This window comes from Cervus elaphus, chromosome 7, assembly GCF_910594005.1.
Source record: "Cervus elaphus chromosome 7, mCerEla1.1, whole genome shotgun sequence".
In the NCBI taxonomy this organism is placed as follows: Eukaryota; Metazoa; Chordata; class Mammalia; order Artiodactyla; family Cervidae; genus Cervus; species Cervus elaphus.
The window spans coordinates 31937101-31951229 of NC_057821.1; the positions used below are offsets into that span (position 1 = coordinate 31937101).

Genomic DNA, 14129 nt, shown 5'->3' on the forward strand with positions numbered 1-14129 from the left:
GATTCTTAATGCACAAATACTGGAGTGGGTTGCCATTTCCTTCTCCAGGGGATCTTCCCGACCCAGGAATCGAACCCATATCTCTTGCATTGCAGGCAGATTCTTTACCGAATGAGCTATGAGGGAAGCCGATGAAATCTGACGTTTTCTACCCTCTCACATTCTCTCTTTGTCCTCTTACACCTGGAATGATTCCATTGCTTTCTAATTAGTATTGTAACCAAGTTGTTCCTAACTGGTTCTTCTTAATTAGTTTCTCCAGCACCTAATTCCTCAATTCTGATCATCTGTCTTATAAAAATTATTACTTGCTCCCTATTAGCCTTTGGTTCAAGTGGGAACTTCATAGCCTGTTGTTGTTGCTTTTTTTGTTTTGACAATTTTATTCATCTGTAATTCTCTCCTTTCTACCTGTAATAATCTTTACAATTTCATCTCAGGTTCCATCTCCATGATTAAAATTATTTAAAAATATTAAAATTAAATATTAAAATATTAAAAAATTAAAATTATTTAAAAATAATTTAAAAAATCTAGTTTCCCTGCTAATGTGCTTTGATGACATTAATATTTCAGTACCATTATCAAGGGAATATTTATAATGCATCTTTTCTCATTAAACTAAACCCTAGGTCATTAGTTGTCTTTGTCTTGTTTTTCCCAATAGTCTAGGTGTGTTTTTAATTGACCAATCTTTAAAATCCTGTCAGATGGTGGGATTATCTCCAGATAATCAGATTCAGTGATTTAATTTACTGTATGAGGCTAAGAGTAATAAATCTCAGCCCCTTCTATCACTGTCCTCCCAGTGGCTTAATTTAGGCACTGTATTACCTCCCTTACTGCCATCCAAGGTGTTGGGGCTTCTGAAAAGAAAGAAATCCCTAAATGAAAACAAAAGAGCAAATAATCAAAAAACTCCTTAAATATAATACATTTGCAGTAAGTTTTCAAATGTACAATATCAAAATTTACCTGTGTGCATATGTGGTAGGCAGGAAATGGGGAAAAGGTGAAATGGTATTTCTGAATCATCTTTATTTTTTAGCTATCATTTCCATAAAACAAAGATACTGATTATTCAGAGATTATTTACTTGTGTTTAGTTTACATGTAGTTATAGGCAATCAGGTAAGCTTGAAATGGTTATACAAGTTAATGTTCCAACAGGTACCTATAAAATGTCACGTGATTTATATTTGTGACATTTTCCCAATAAAATCAAAATTCATTAAACAAGGTCTCATTAAGCACTAGCTTTTCAATGTATTTAAAATAAAAAAAAAGTTGTGTGTGTGTCAGCTAGCAACATCATTGTTTAGATAATGAGCAGAAAGGCTAAAAACTGTCTTAGTGTTTTATTTTTATAACTGTTCATCAATTCTATTTCTGTGCAACTGGCTGTAATAATTGTAGTATAATTGAATAGTTTTATGTGACCCTGTACATTTTCAAAATCTACCCATTTCCTTTAACATATATGAAAACGTTTTGATAAACATGTCAGTTTTCCTATGACAGCTTATCTTAGGAATTAAGCCTCAGGGGTAACTAATGAGGATCACACTAATACTGTTGTTAACTATAGTAGTGCTAAAGGGGAAATGTTTTTGGTTCTACTCCTTTTTACCTAAAACTTTTTTAGTTTCAGTCTCATTTTTAAAGCATAACAGAATAATAATAATAGATATTAGGAGATAACTATTGAGTTTACCTTATATTATGGAGCTTTCACAGACGAATACATGACTTCTGGCCAACTCAATAATGCAACTGTCAATTTATATTATTTTTATGTGATAAAACTATTTAATATTAAACTAACATGAGCTCTATCAATCTTTTACTCCTGTAATCAGCAATACATTGAATGGCAATTCCTGTTTGTCCAGCAATTTTTATTTTAAATTGTAATTTCACTAAATTTCTTGAGAATTTAATACAAAGAACTGTTCTTAGATGTTCTGGTGGATTTAATTTAACTAGATACTTTTCGTGCCTTCGTGGGCCTCATCTCTTGACATCCATCATCTGATGAGACAGAAGCAGACAAAAAATTCACTGCGCTATAATCTCACAGTACAGAACATGGGAAATAAACTTCTAATATGGAATGCTTTTATTTGGCATTAAAAATCTTAGTTCATTGTTGGAATAATGAATATACTTTCCTTACAAGGGTCAAGGCCTTCCACTTCTCAGCATCCAAGTCTCAATACCTGACAGAACTCCAAGAACAATTATCTCATGTATAAACTTCTATTTATTACCATGGCTAATTTGGCCTGAGCAGTTTTTTAGACTCGTTTCTGTTACACTTACCACCCGGTTCTTGTTTTTCCCTTGTGATTCAAGGTAAAACAGGAAATCCGTGTACCACGCTGAAGTGCGCAGAACCTACATAAAATAAAGCAAAATGGAGGTGTTTTAAGTCGCGGAGGTAGTTGCTATATTGAAAACTTACAAAGAACGTAGGGCTTCCTAAGCAGCTGCATACATAGGTTTCTTCAGACTCTGCCGAACTTGTGTTCTACTAACGTATTACAGCACCTTTCATAGACAAAGTGGTTGGCTCTGAAAAGAGCCTTTGGGTTTAACTTGTTATCACTCGACAATTAAGCCAATTTATGCTCTCTCTCCCCGGATGCGGCGGGCGAGCTGGATGTCCTTGGGCATGATGGTGACGCGCTTGGCGTGGATGGCACACAGGTTGGTGTCCTCGAAGAGCCCCACAAGGTAGGCCTCGCACGCCTCCTGCAGCGCCATCACGGCCGAGCTCTGGAAGCGCAGGTCGGTCTTGAAGTCCTGCGCGATCTCGCGCACCAGCCGCTGGAACGGCAGCTTGCGGATCAGCAGCTCGGTGGACTTCTGGTAGCGGCGGATCTCTCGCAGAGCCACCGTGCCGGGCCGGTAGCGGTGCGGCTTCTTCACGCCGCCGGTGGCCGGCGCGCTCTTACGGGCGGCCTTCGTAGCGAGCTGTTTGCGCGGCGCTTTGCCGCCGGTGGACTTGCGAGCCGTCTGCTTAGTCCGCGCCATAGCTAGCGTGAAAGACAATGGGATTAAACTAGGAGGGGGTGCTCCTGTATTTATAAAGGACCAGAATCACTCTGATTGGATTGTGGGCAATTCCTGTTAGTCACGAGCTGCTTAATTCCGGAAGTGCTTCGAGCTATTTAACATTGGTTCATCCATCCGGTGCAAATTTCTGATTGGTTCATTTTAATCAGCAGCCATCTTCCCCCTTAAGAAAAAAAAAAAAAGCATTTTCCGAGTTGCTTTATTGATACTACACTGTCAAGTGTGATCCACAAGCACATTAATCACTTAGTTAGAATTCGTACACCTTTCATCTTCTGCATAGTTAACTCTTTTTCATCAGGATTCTAGTCCCGATAATTGTCCCCTGTTTAAGAATTCACCGTCTAAGCATCTCGAGTCCTTTTGCACATCTACAGTTAATGTCTCATTCTCTGTAACATGGTTTTTAGTACATATTGTTAAGATGTGAAGAATATTGTATTATTAAGGGTACACGCAGCAAAATCCCAATATTCTGGAATCTCTAGATCTTTATTTTCCTGTTTGACTCAAAAGTGGTAATTTGGCTCTGTTCTATGGTTTTGACGCACTTAAAATGTCAATCTGGGGTTAATGGCGATATCCGTCAACAAAAGGTTGGCAATGCGGAAGTTTAAAAAATGGCGATCGAGAGCCTTTCGAACGCCGCAATTGGCTAGAATCTCGGGACTCTTTCCGAGAGTCTCAAGGTGTCGGAGACAAACTCACAGTGCTTTTATGAAGACTTGACTCGGCTAGATAACAGGATTTCTTTACCTACTTTTCACATCCCAACGCGAAGACTTTCCTGTAATTAAAAAGCTTTATCGATTTTTAATTGAATGATTTATGTCACGTAACAGTGTTCTAAATCAACCTATAGGAATACATGAACGCCTTTCTTTTTGAGCCAATAAAGAAAGCAGTTTTTGAATCTTAATTTACATACTATTTATCTATTGGTCAGTTTATGTCCAATTGAAGATTAGATTTGTGAGTCTTTGTTTGTATCCGTGATTTAATATTTGTGATATCTTGTTCTCCTCGGGTTTGTTTCCTCATTTTTCTTGCTTTGTTTTCCACGCCAGAGATAGGTAAATACACTCCAGCCTCAAATTATATTAGTCACTCAGTCGTGTCCGACTGTTTGCGACCCCCATGGAATGTAGCCTACCGGGCTCCTCTGTCCATGGGATTCTCCACGCAAGGAAACTGGAGTGGGTTGCCATTTCCTCCGCCAGGGGATCTTCCTGATCCAGGAATCGAACCCGCGCCTCCTGCATTGCAGGCCAATTATTGTCTTAGCTACCAGAGAAGCCCGCAGCCTCAAAAAAGGGGTCCAAAAAGGAAGGTGGTGACAAAGGTCCAGAAGGAAGATGGCAGGAAATAGAAAACTGGGCTTAAGGAGAGCTGTTCTGTATAGATCTGTCTATAAAATGTTTAAGTAGGTTCTCCTGGACACTGGCATCTTGTCCAAGGACTTGGGCATCAAGAACTTGTTTGTCAATGTCAACATGTAGATACTGGGGGTGAGATGTCGTGCCTGGCACATAAGTGCTTGCTTGACCATCACAAAGTGCTGAACCATCACATTCAGGGTGATCCAAAGGGCCATGTGCCTGCTCTTGTACTTGGAAGTGGCCAAGGACTGAGTGTCCAAGGGCACCAAGGCTATCACCAAATTACACCAGCTCCAAGTAAAATTTTTCTCTATCTCTAGCATTCCTCAATGTCTCTTTATAGAGCTACTCATTTTTGTGTATTGAGAGCTATAATATCAAGATTTTTCAGCTTTTTGCAACTTTTTTTTTAAACAGTCATTCTTTAAAACGCAGGAAACCATAATGCAATAGGAGAGGTTAAATTTTTGTTCTTCAGTGCAACAAAGAATTTGAAATAATTGTGTACTGTAATAAGTATTAGGTAATAGTATCCTACTATTCTGGTTTTTGTGTTTTTGTTCCTTAAAATCTTTTAAATTGTTCTTATATGCATTCATTGTTTAGAGTTAAAATTTTTCCGGTGAGTACGTGTGGACTTAAAATTGTTTAATGATGGCACTTGTGTTTGGAGTCCTTGTTTCAAATAATCTCATGTGTTTCACAAATATTAGTCATGAGAATGTGTTTGTACAAAGAGGCCCAAAATGTCATTTATACAGTGTATAGGCCTAGGGTATTTAGTGGAATCTCAAAGAGTTTAATCTCGACCAGTAGGGTAGACTATTTCAAAGGTGATTGTTGAAATTTGCATTAAAAGTTTAAAAATTTCACTTTATTTTCCTTGAGTCTATTATTGATATAATTAATCCTACATTGTGCTGAAACTGGGTATGAAACCCTCATTTTGAGCCATTTTTAATTTTTATATTCCCTACCTTCAGTCAGCGGTAGGTTTTGTATTCATTTACGAAGGTGAGGAAAAGAAAAATCAATCAAAAGAAACAGAAATAAGATGTAGAAGTGCAGGGAGGACAGAGGATATGGAAAGAAATGTATAGTTTTCCTGAAAATTTGATAGTTTCTGTATCGCTGAAAGTAAAATAACATTGATAAATTGTTTTCAATACTTTTCATGCCTTACAGACTTGCTATTTGGTACATCAGCTAGGCACTACAAATGTACATGCCACAGTGTATTGTGTGTTCCTGTGGAATATGGAGGTTCATCTAATTGTGAAACAATATTTGCATTAATGTTTTTGTTTTTAACTTTTGTTTTCCCCTTAGATAACGATTGTAGTTTCAATTAAATATACCTGTTATTTTAGATGACATGGGTAGAATCTTTAGAATCTTAGGTGATTCCAAATGAGCTGGCTGTTTTTACTGATGGATAACAGATTGCCTTGAAGTTAGTAGCTTCACACATGTATTATCACACAGATTCTGTGAGTCTGGGCATGTTTTATCTGGGTCCTCTATGAGGATGCTGTTGAGGTGCTATGCAAGGTTGTGGTCTCTTTCTTGATTGGGGGAAATATATGCTTCCAAATTCCCTTAGTGGTTGGTTGGTTGTAGTTTTAGGACTGAGAATCTTATTTTCTTCTTGATTGTTGGGTTGAAGCCCTTATAGGCTGCTAGTCTTCCCTCAGTTCCCAAAGAGCCCTCTGAGTTTCTTGTCATTTGGATCTGACAAGGATGCTTGGTTTGTGAAAACCAGAATGCAGGACTTCCCTGGTGGGCCGGTGGTTAAGAATCTGCCTCCCAAATTAGGGGATAGGTGTTTGATTCCTAGTCCAAGATTCCACAAGCCACAGGGCAACTAATATTGAGCCCTTGAGCCAGAGCTACTGAAGCCCGGGCACCCTAGGGCCCGTGCTCTGCAACAAGAGACACCATCACAATAAGCCCATGCACAACTAGAGAGCGCCTGCGAGCAGGAATGAAGACCCATCGCAGCCAAAAATAAATAAAATTTATATTAAAAAAACCGAACTAGCATACAAGAGATTGGAAGATGTTACGATTTTATTGATAACCTAGTTATAATCACAAATTTTTTACATCCTGTCACCTATGGTCACACGCCTTGATGGGTAAAGAGGTCACAGGTCACATCCACAGTCCAGGGACTTGATCACACAAGGGTGAACATTAAGACCAGAAATCATTGTGGGCCACCTTAGGGAGACCATTACAGGATTCAGTAGGACCAAAAAGCAGTTACCTAACACTTGTCTTTCCCCTCCTTCTTCCCCTCACACCTGCGCCCACAGTACTGAAATGGCCTGCAGGTAGGAAATCCACCTTGAAGTCCTTTTAAACAGGCCTTTGCCAATTACTTTGTTTTGAAGCCAAGACAAATGAGTTTGTTATTACTTTGGGGACTTCTTTCCCCTTTTCTTTGCAAATGCTGACATATGAAAAACCCTGGTGTGGCTGAGTCCCAGCACAGGGCTAGATGTCCATGTATTTATAGCTAGCTTCCTGACGGTACACATGAGAAAAGGATCCGGAGAGTTCATCAGATGTTGCTTTATTATAGACTACCAGGGAGTAGATTGGACAAGGTAGGAAACAAATCCCACATTCTCTGTAGATTAAAAAAAAACTTGACCTAGTAGTTTATGGCCCTCGTGCCACCTAAGCCTCCTCACGGGCGACTTCACTTTCTTTAGGTCAGTCTTTCATTGTACCTCGTCGAATTTCCTTTCTAGTAGCTGTTTATCAGGTTTTCTAGAGATGCAAGGAGTCTATTAAAGTAGCACTTGCATTTGCTCACCAATGTCACGGCTTATTGTCAATATCTCATTTTAAAAACTCATTAATTTTGCAGACTAAGGATTCCTAGTAACAGAGCCCCCCAATTTAAGTCTTTATGTGGCACTGTAACTGCAACACAGGGTAAGCATTCAATGCACAGGTACACAAACATGAGATATTAAAGCAGTTACTTACACCCAGAGGTCACAAGTTCCCTAAGACCCATCTCCTCTCAAAGAAAAAAGGAAAAGACAAAAACACCACAGTTTAATGCCACGAGCTCTTTCAAGTGAATAAATAGGTGGCCCTGAAAAGGGCCTGGTAGACTGATACAGAAAACTTGTGGGTTCCAGCTTAGCCGCCAAATCCGTAAAGGGTGCGTCCCTGACGCTTCAGTGCGTACACGACGTCCATGGCCGTGACCGTCTTTCGCTTGGCGTGTTCGGTGTAGGTGACCGCGTCCCGTATCACGTTTTCCAAGAACACTTTCAGCACCCCGCGAGTTTCCTCGTAAATAAGGCCAGAGATGCGCTTGACCCCACCGCGACGAGCCAAGCGGCGGATGGCGGGCTTAGTAATACCTTGAATGTTATCCCGCAGAACCTTACGGTGACGCTTCGCGCCTCCTTTCCCAAGGCCTTTTCCACCTTTACCCCGTCCAGACATTGTTTAATCTAGATCAGGAAAGCTATATACAAATATAGGTATGTGCCGAATTCTTATTTATAGTACGGTCGCGGACCTCTTTGAAAACCCCGTAAAAGGCGGGGAAGGGGGAGGGGCTCATTCGTAACCTAATTTATTCCAGCCCACAAACGCCTCAGTGTCTGTGGGGCGGAGTCGAGGAGACAAAATTTCTTTGCTCATTCCCTGAATTTCAGATTGGAAGAGTCCTGTGTAAGGGCGTTTAAAACATTCTTTTATTTATTAAGGGACTGTACCTATTAAGGGAACATCTATTTTCAACTTTGAATATTTAAGCTAAGTCATTGACCGAGATTTCATATTGCTTCATTCTTTAATCGCATGTCTGAAATGCAAACGAGTCTCTGGGAAGCATTTTTGTACAATGTAAATGAAGGTGAAATAATTATTGTGATAAACTGATCTTAGGGAGCAAGGAAATTGCTGATATCCGTTGGGAAACAAGGTTTTCTCGCTGATGTGTGTTACTCGGAGGCATGATTTTATTGCCTGAGCCCTCATTACTTGCTACTTTTTCACATTCGGAGGTTTAGGATCAGGTTTGTGACAGGTGTTTACTCATTTTCAATTTTTTTTTTTTTTCATTTGCAGGATGAGAATGTTAACTCTGATATCATAAAGGTGTTTGGAAAATCAAAAGGTTATTTTTGGTTAAATCTTTGTTTTTGAGTACTACTGTAATTACCTGAGGAAATTCCATCTTCTTGCTCCAGAGACTGACTTTCTCCCCAGTATAATTATTATTTTTTAATTTGTATTTCACTTTTGCTTTATCTTAATTTTGTGCCCGCTGCCTCACAGCATTTGGGATCCAGTTCTCCAACAAGGATTGAACCAATTTCTTCTGCAGTGGAACTGTGAAGTCCTAACCACTAGAAAGATGGGGAAGTCCTGCTCCCCAATATTCTTAAATCTCTCAATCTGGTATTTTGCAATCTGGGCCTATGTTAGTTGCTTACATAACTTCCACACCCCTATGTGTGCAAACTTTTTGTTTTAAGAATTCAGTGCTAAACTCTTGTTTAGTTGCTAAGTTGTGTCCAGCTCTTTGCAACCACCATGGATATCTATATATATATGTATATATATATAGATATATATATAGTTTGTTCAATTGAACCAGCTGTATCCATTACTTACTCCATCCCTTACTATGGGGTGTCCCTTCCCCATTTCACGCCTTTCTGAGCCTGTGTAGATGGAAGGTCTTGACCTGGAGGTTGAGGAATACGTGGTATCTTTATCTTTTATCTAGGCAGGGCTCAACTCCTCTCTGTTTTTGCTATGACTCTACTCTTTGTCTTGGATATATATTCCCTGTATTCCACAGGGAACAAACTTCAACTGCTCAGCCTGGCGGCATCTATCTCCTGCCTCTTTATGTGAAAAATTGAGCCTTGGAAGCAAAGAAAAAAAGAGAGTCCATGATGTCCAATATACAAGGCCACTGAAGGATTCTGTGAAAATGTACTTTGATCATCTATTTACTATTGATTCTAAGTACTAATTTAAGTGAATTTACTTAACTTGCAAAGCCCTTATTTGGTAGAAAGGCAAATCACTTTGGTCAGGTGAAACAGATATAACTCCAAAGATTTATAACCTCTTGGATTAATAAAATAATTTTAATAATCTTATCCTAACATTTCTTTCTACATTGTCTATAAATACTCTAATATCTTAAAGGTTCTTTGAATTTAATACAGCATTTTACCTGTTGGTTCATTTATTGAAAAGTGAAGCTCTTTGACACAAATTCATTTTTATTTGTTGATCATGATTTTTTGTTAAAAAAAAATAAAATGAGATATTATGTGCTTGTGATTGGAGACTGTGACATTGGAAATAAAGACAGTCTAAGAGATGTGATGTTCCTGTCATCTTCATCCTTAGGCCTGGGATATTACACACTTGTCTCTCAATGCCATGGCAAATCATCATTGATAAGCAGCACACAGTATGGTGGAAATTACAGACAGGAAAGCAGATTCTTCATCAAGCATGGGTTCATTGTGGACCAAGAAAATCCTCTGGCCACTACAGAAAAACCTCTGAAATCTGTTAAGATATATCTAAATATCAAATTAAGGTAAAAGAATGGACTGAATTTCCTTTTGTTGTCATATGAAAATATAGTCTAAAAAGTCTGCAGATATGTTTTTTAGTTTTTCTAAAGGGAGGTATTTCTGTTTAACTATGTATCATGCTGAATCTACAATACATTGGCCACTTGCTGAGAAGAGGTGATTCATTGGAAAAAACACTGATGCTGGGAAAGTCTGAAGGCAAAGGGAAAAGGAGGTGGGAGATTTTTACCCATTGCAGAGAAATATTATCTCTATCCAGTAGAAAAGATAAAGGTTATAATATAATTCAATAAACCTTTTTGATCTAAATTGCTCTGTTGACTTTAATTCAACCTTCTTCCCTTCTTATCCAATTGTGATGGTGGTGGTGGTAGTAGTGGTAATGGAGGTTGTAAATATTTCCTCTATACATCTTGATTTTGGATTAGCAAAGGAAAAATAAATTAAATGTATATTTCATACATATAGAGGAAGAGACCCAGTTCACTTCAGTTCAGTTGTTCAGTCATGTCCGACTCTTCGCAACCCCATGGTCTGTAGCATGATAGTCCTCCCTGGCAATCAACAACGCCCGGAGTTTACCCAGAATTATGTCCATTGAATCGGTGATGCCTTCCAACCATCTCATCCTCTGTCGTCCCCTTCTCCTCCCGCCTTCAATCATTCCCAGCATCAGGGTCTTTTCAAATGAGTCAGTTCTATGCATTAGGTGGCCAAAGTATTGGAGTTTCAGCTTCAACATCAGTCCTTCCAATGCATATTCAGGACTGATTTCCTTTAGGATGGACTGGTTGGATCTCCTTGCAGTCCAAGGGACTCTCAAGAGTCTTCTCCAACACTACAGTTCAAAAGCATCAATTCTTCAGCACTCAGCTTTCTTTATAGTCCAACTCTCACATCCATACATGACTACTGGAAAAACCATAGCTTTGACTAAGTGATGTACCTTTGTTGGCAAAGTAATGTCTCTGCTTTTTAATATGCTGTCATATTTGTTGGTCATAACTTTTCTTCCACAGAGCAAACATCTTTTAATTTCATGGCTGCAGTCACCATCTGCAGTGATTTTGGAGCTCAAGAAAATAAAGTCTTTCACTGTTTCCATTGTTTCCCCATCTATTTGACATGAAGTGATGGGACCAGATGCCATGATCTTAGTTTTCTGAAATGTTGAGTTCCAAGCCAATTTTTTCACTCCCCTCTTTCACTTTCATCAAGAGGTTCTTTAATTCTTCTTCACTTTCTGCCATATAAGGTTGGCGTCATCTGCATATCTGAGGTTATTGATATTTCTCCCAGCAATCCTGATTCCAGCTTGTGCTTCATTCAGTCCAGCATTTCTCATGATGTACTCTGCATATAAGTTAAATAAACAGCATGATAATATACAGTCTTGACATACTCCTTTCCCTATCTGGAACCAGTCCATTGTTCCACGTCCAGTTCTAACTGTTGCTTCCTGAGATGTGTACAGATTTCTCAAGAGGCAAGTCAGTTGGTATGGTATTCCAACTCTTTCAGAATTTTCCAGTCTGTTGTGGTCCATACACTCAAAGGCTTTGGCATAGTCAATAAAGCAGAAGTAGATGTTTTTCTGGAACTCTCTTGCTTTTTTGATGATCCAACGGATGTTGGCAAGTTGATCTCCAGTTTCTCTGCCTTTTCTAAATCCAGCTTTAACAACTGGAAGTTCCCAGTTCCTGTACTGTTGAAGCCTGGTTTGGAGACTTTTGAGCATTGCTTTGCTAGCGTGTGAGATGAATGCAATTGTGCAGTAGTTTGAACATTCTTTGGCATTGCCTTTCTTTGGAATTGGAGTGAAAATTGACCTTTTCCAGTCCTGTGGCCACTACTGAGTTTTCCAAATTTGCTGGCATAGAGTGCAGCACTTTCACAGAATCCTTTTTTAGGATTTGAAATAGCTCAACTGGAATTCCATCACCTGCAGTAGTTTTGTTCATAGTGATGCTTCCTAAGGCCCACTTGGCTTCTCATTCCAGGATGTCTGGCTCTAGGTGAGTGATCACTCCATTGTGATTATCTGGGTCATGAAGATCTTTTTGTATAGTTTTGTGTATTCTTGCCATCGCTTCTTAATATCTTCTGCTTCTTTTAAGTCCATACCATATCTGTCCTTTATTGTGCCCATCTTTTCATGAAATGTTCCATTGGTATCTCTAATTTTCTTGAAGAGATCTCTAGTCTTTCCTATTCTGCTTTCCTCTGTTTCTTTTCACTGATTGCTGAGGAAGGCTTTCTTATCACTCCTTGCTATTCTTTGGAACTCTGCATTCAAATCGGTGTATCTTTTCTTTTCTCCTTTGCCTTTTGCATCTCTTCTACTCACAGCTATTTGTAAGGTCTCCTCAGACAATCATTTTGCCTTTTTGCACGTCTTTTCCTTGGGGAAGAGACATAGGAAAAACTAATCAATTTAAAGAGGTGGGTTAGAACTTCAGCTTACATAGCGTCTTCATCAAAGAATAGATTTATAGAGAAGTGACAGTGCAAAGAAAAGCAGTTTGGGGCTTCTAAGGGCAGCAAACTGTGAGAAGGTAAATATATGGGAGCAAACTAACCCAGGTTTGTTAGCAGATTTCTGTGGAGCCTCTCTACTCTGACATGTCTACAGCCGTCTCCAGGACAGAATTTATATCTTGCCTTAAGGCAGAAGAAGAGTAGTAGAGAGGGCTTTTTCTTGCCATTATTGCTTATTAGCTGCCTGCTGCTGCTAAGTCACTTCAGTCGTGTCCAACTCTGTGCGACCCCATAGACGGCAGCCCACAAGGCTCCCCCATCCCTGGGATTCTCCCGGCAAGAACACTGTTGTGGGCTGCCATTTCCTTCTCCAATGCGTGAAAGTGAAGAAGCTCAGTCATGTCCGATTCTTAGCGACCCCATGGACTGCAGCCTAGCAGGCTCCGCCGCACATGGGATTTTCCAGACAAGAGTACTGGAGTGGGGTGCCATTGCCTTCTCCTAACTGCCTAGGGAGGTAAAATAAGGGAAAGCATCACAACAATTCTTATCGACAAAGTAGGTGGCTCTGAAAAGAGCCTTTTTCAGTACAGAGAAAGCAGTAGCCTTGGATTACGCCCTCTCCCCGCGGATGCGGCGGGCGAGCTGAATGTCCTTGGGCATGATAGTGACGCGCTTGGCGTGGATGGCACACAGGTTGGTGTCCTCGAAGAGCCCCACAAGGTAGGCCTCGCACGCCTCCTGCAGCGCCATCACGGCCGAGCTCTGGAAGCGCAGGTCGGTCTTGAAGTCCTGCGCGATCTCGCGCACCAGCCGCTGGAACGGCAGCTTGCGGATCAGCAGCTCGGTGGACTTCTGGTAGCGGCGGATCTCTCGCAGAGCCACCGTGCCGGGCCGGTAGCGGTGCGGCTTCTTCACGCCGCCGGTGGCCGGAGCGCTCTTGCGGGCTGCCTTGGTGGCGAGCTGCTTGCGCGGCGCTTTGCCGCCGGTGGACTTGCGAGCCGTCTGCTTAGTGCGCGCCATGGGGTTAACAGAAAACTGGCAGGAGAGGGTTATGCTGCCAGTGCTGCCTCGGACCTTATTTATAGGAGCGGTCAGATTGATTCCTGGGTCCCGCGCTGTGATCTAATTGGTTCTCACTTTGCCTTTCGGAGAAATATGATCGGATTTCCTTTAAAGATTAAATGTATAATCGAATTTTGATCTGGAGTCTATAGTCCAGGATAACATGAGTGCATAGCAGTAATATAACAGGTTTCATTTAGTGCTGATTTTAATGTAGTTCATTCATTGCGTTTTAGGAACAGAGAAATAACCAACGGACTAAACAATTCTAATCTCGTCATCCGCAAAATTTAAAAAGCCCGCCCTGACATGTCATTGGCCAGCTATTCCTCCTTTGTTCTCTTGTTTATCTATATTATACTTTTTGACAGGATATTCATTTGACTATGCATATATATGTAAAGACAGACATCGTGTACGATACACGTAAAACCTCTCAATAAGGCATTACGGTCTTGTTATTTACCTACATATACGTCATTCGTAGTCTACAAGCCCAAATTTATGTTCTGATATGGAATTCCCTCAACAT

At 40.3% G+C, this 14129-nt stretch overlaps 2 protein-coding genes across 2 annotated transcripts; both read right to left on the reverse strand.

Moving 5' to 3' along the window:
• Nucleotides 1-2429: 2429 nt before the first annotated feature.
• Nucleotides 2430-13580, reverse strand: LOC122696823. The gene is made up of 4 exons (XM_043906950.1): nt 13149-13580; nt 7995-8056; nt 7666-7909; nt 2430-3103 (listed from the first exon to the last, which is right to left on the reverse strand). Exons 1-4 carry the CDS (start codon nt 13553-13555, stop codon nt 2626-2628), a joined length of 1191 nt encoding a protein of 396 aa, XP_043762885.1. The 5' UTR covers nt 13556-13580; the 3' UTR covers nt 2430-2625.
• Nucleotides 7345-7934, reverse strand: LOC122697509 (histone H4). The gene has a single exon (XM_043908335.1). The coding sequence runs from the start codon at nt 7926-7928 to the stop codon at nt 7617-7619; it is 312 nt and encodes a 103-aa protein (XP_043764270.1). The 5' UTR covers nt 7929-7934; the 3' UTR covers nt 7345-7616.
• Nucleotides 13581-14129: the final 549 nt, after the last annotated feature.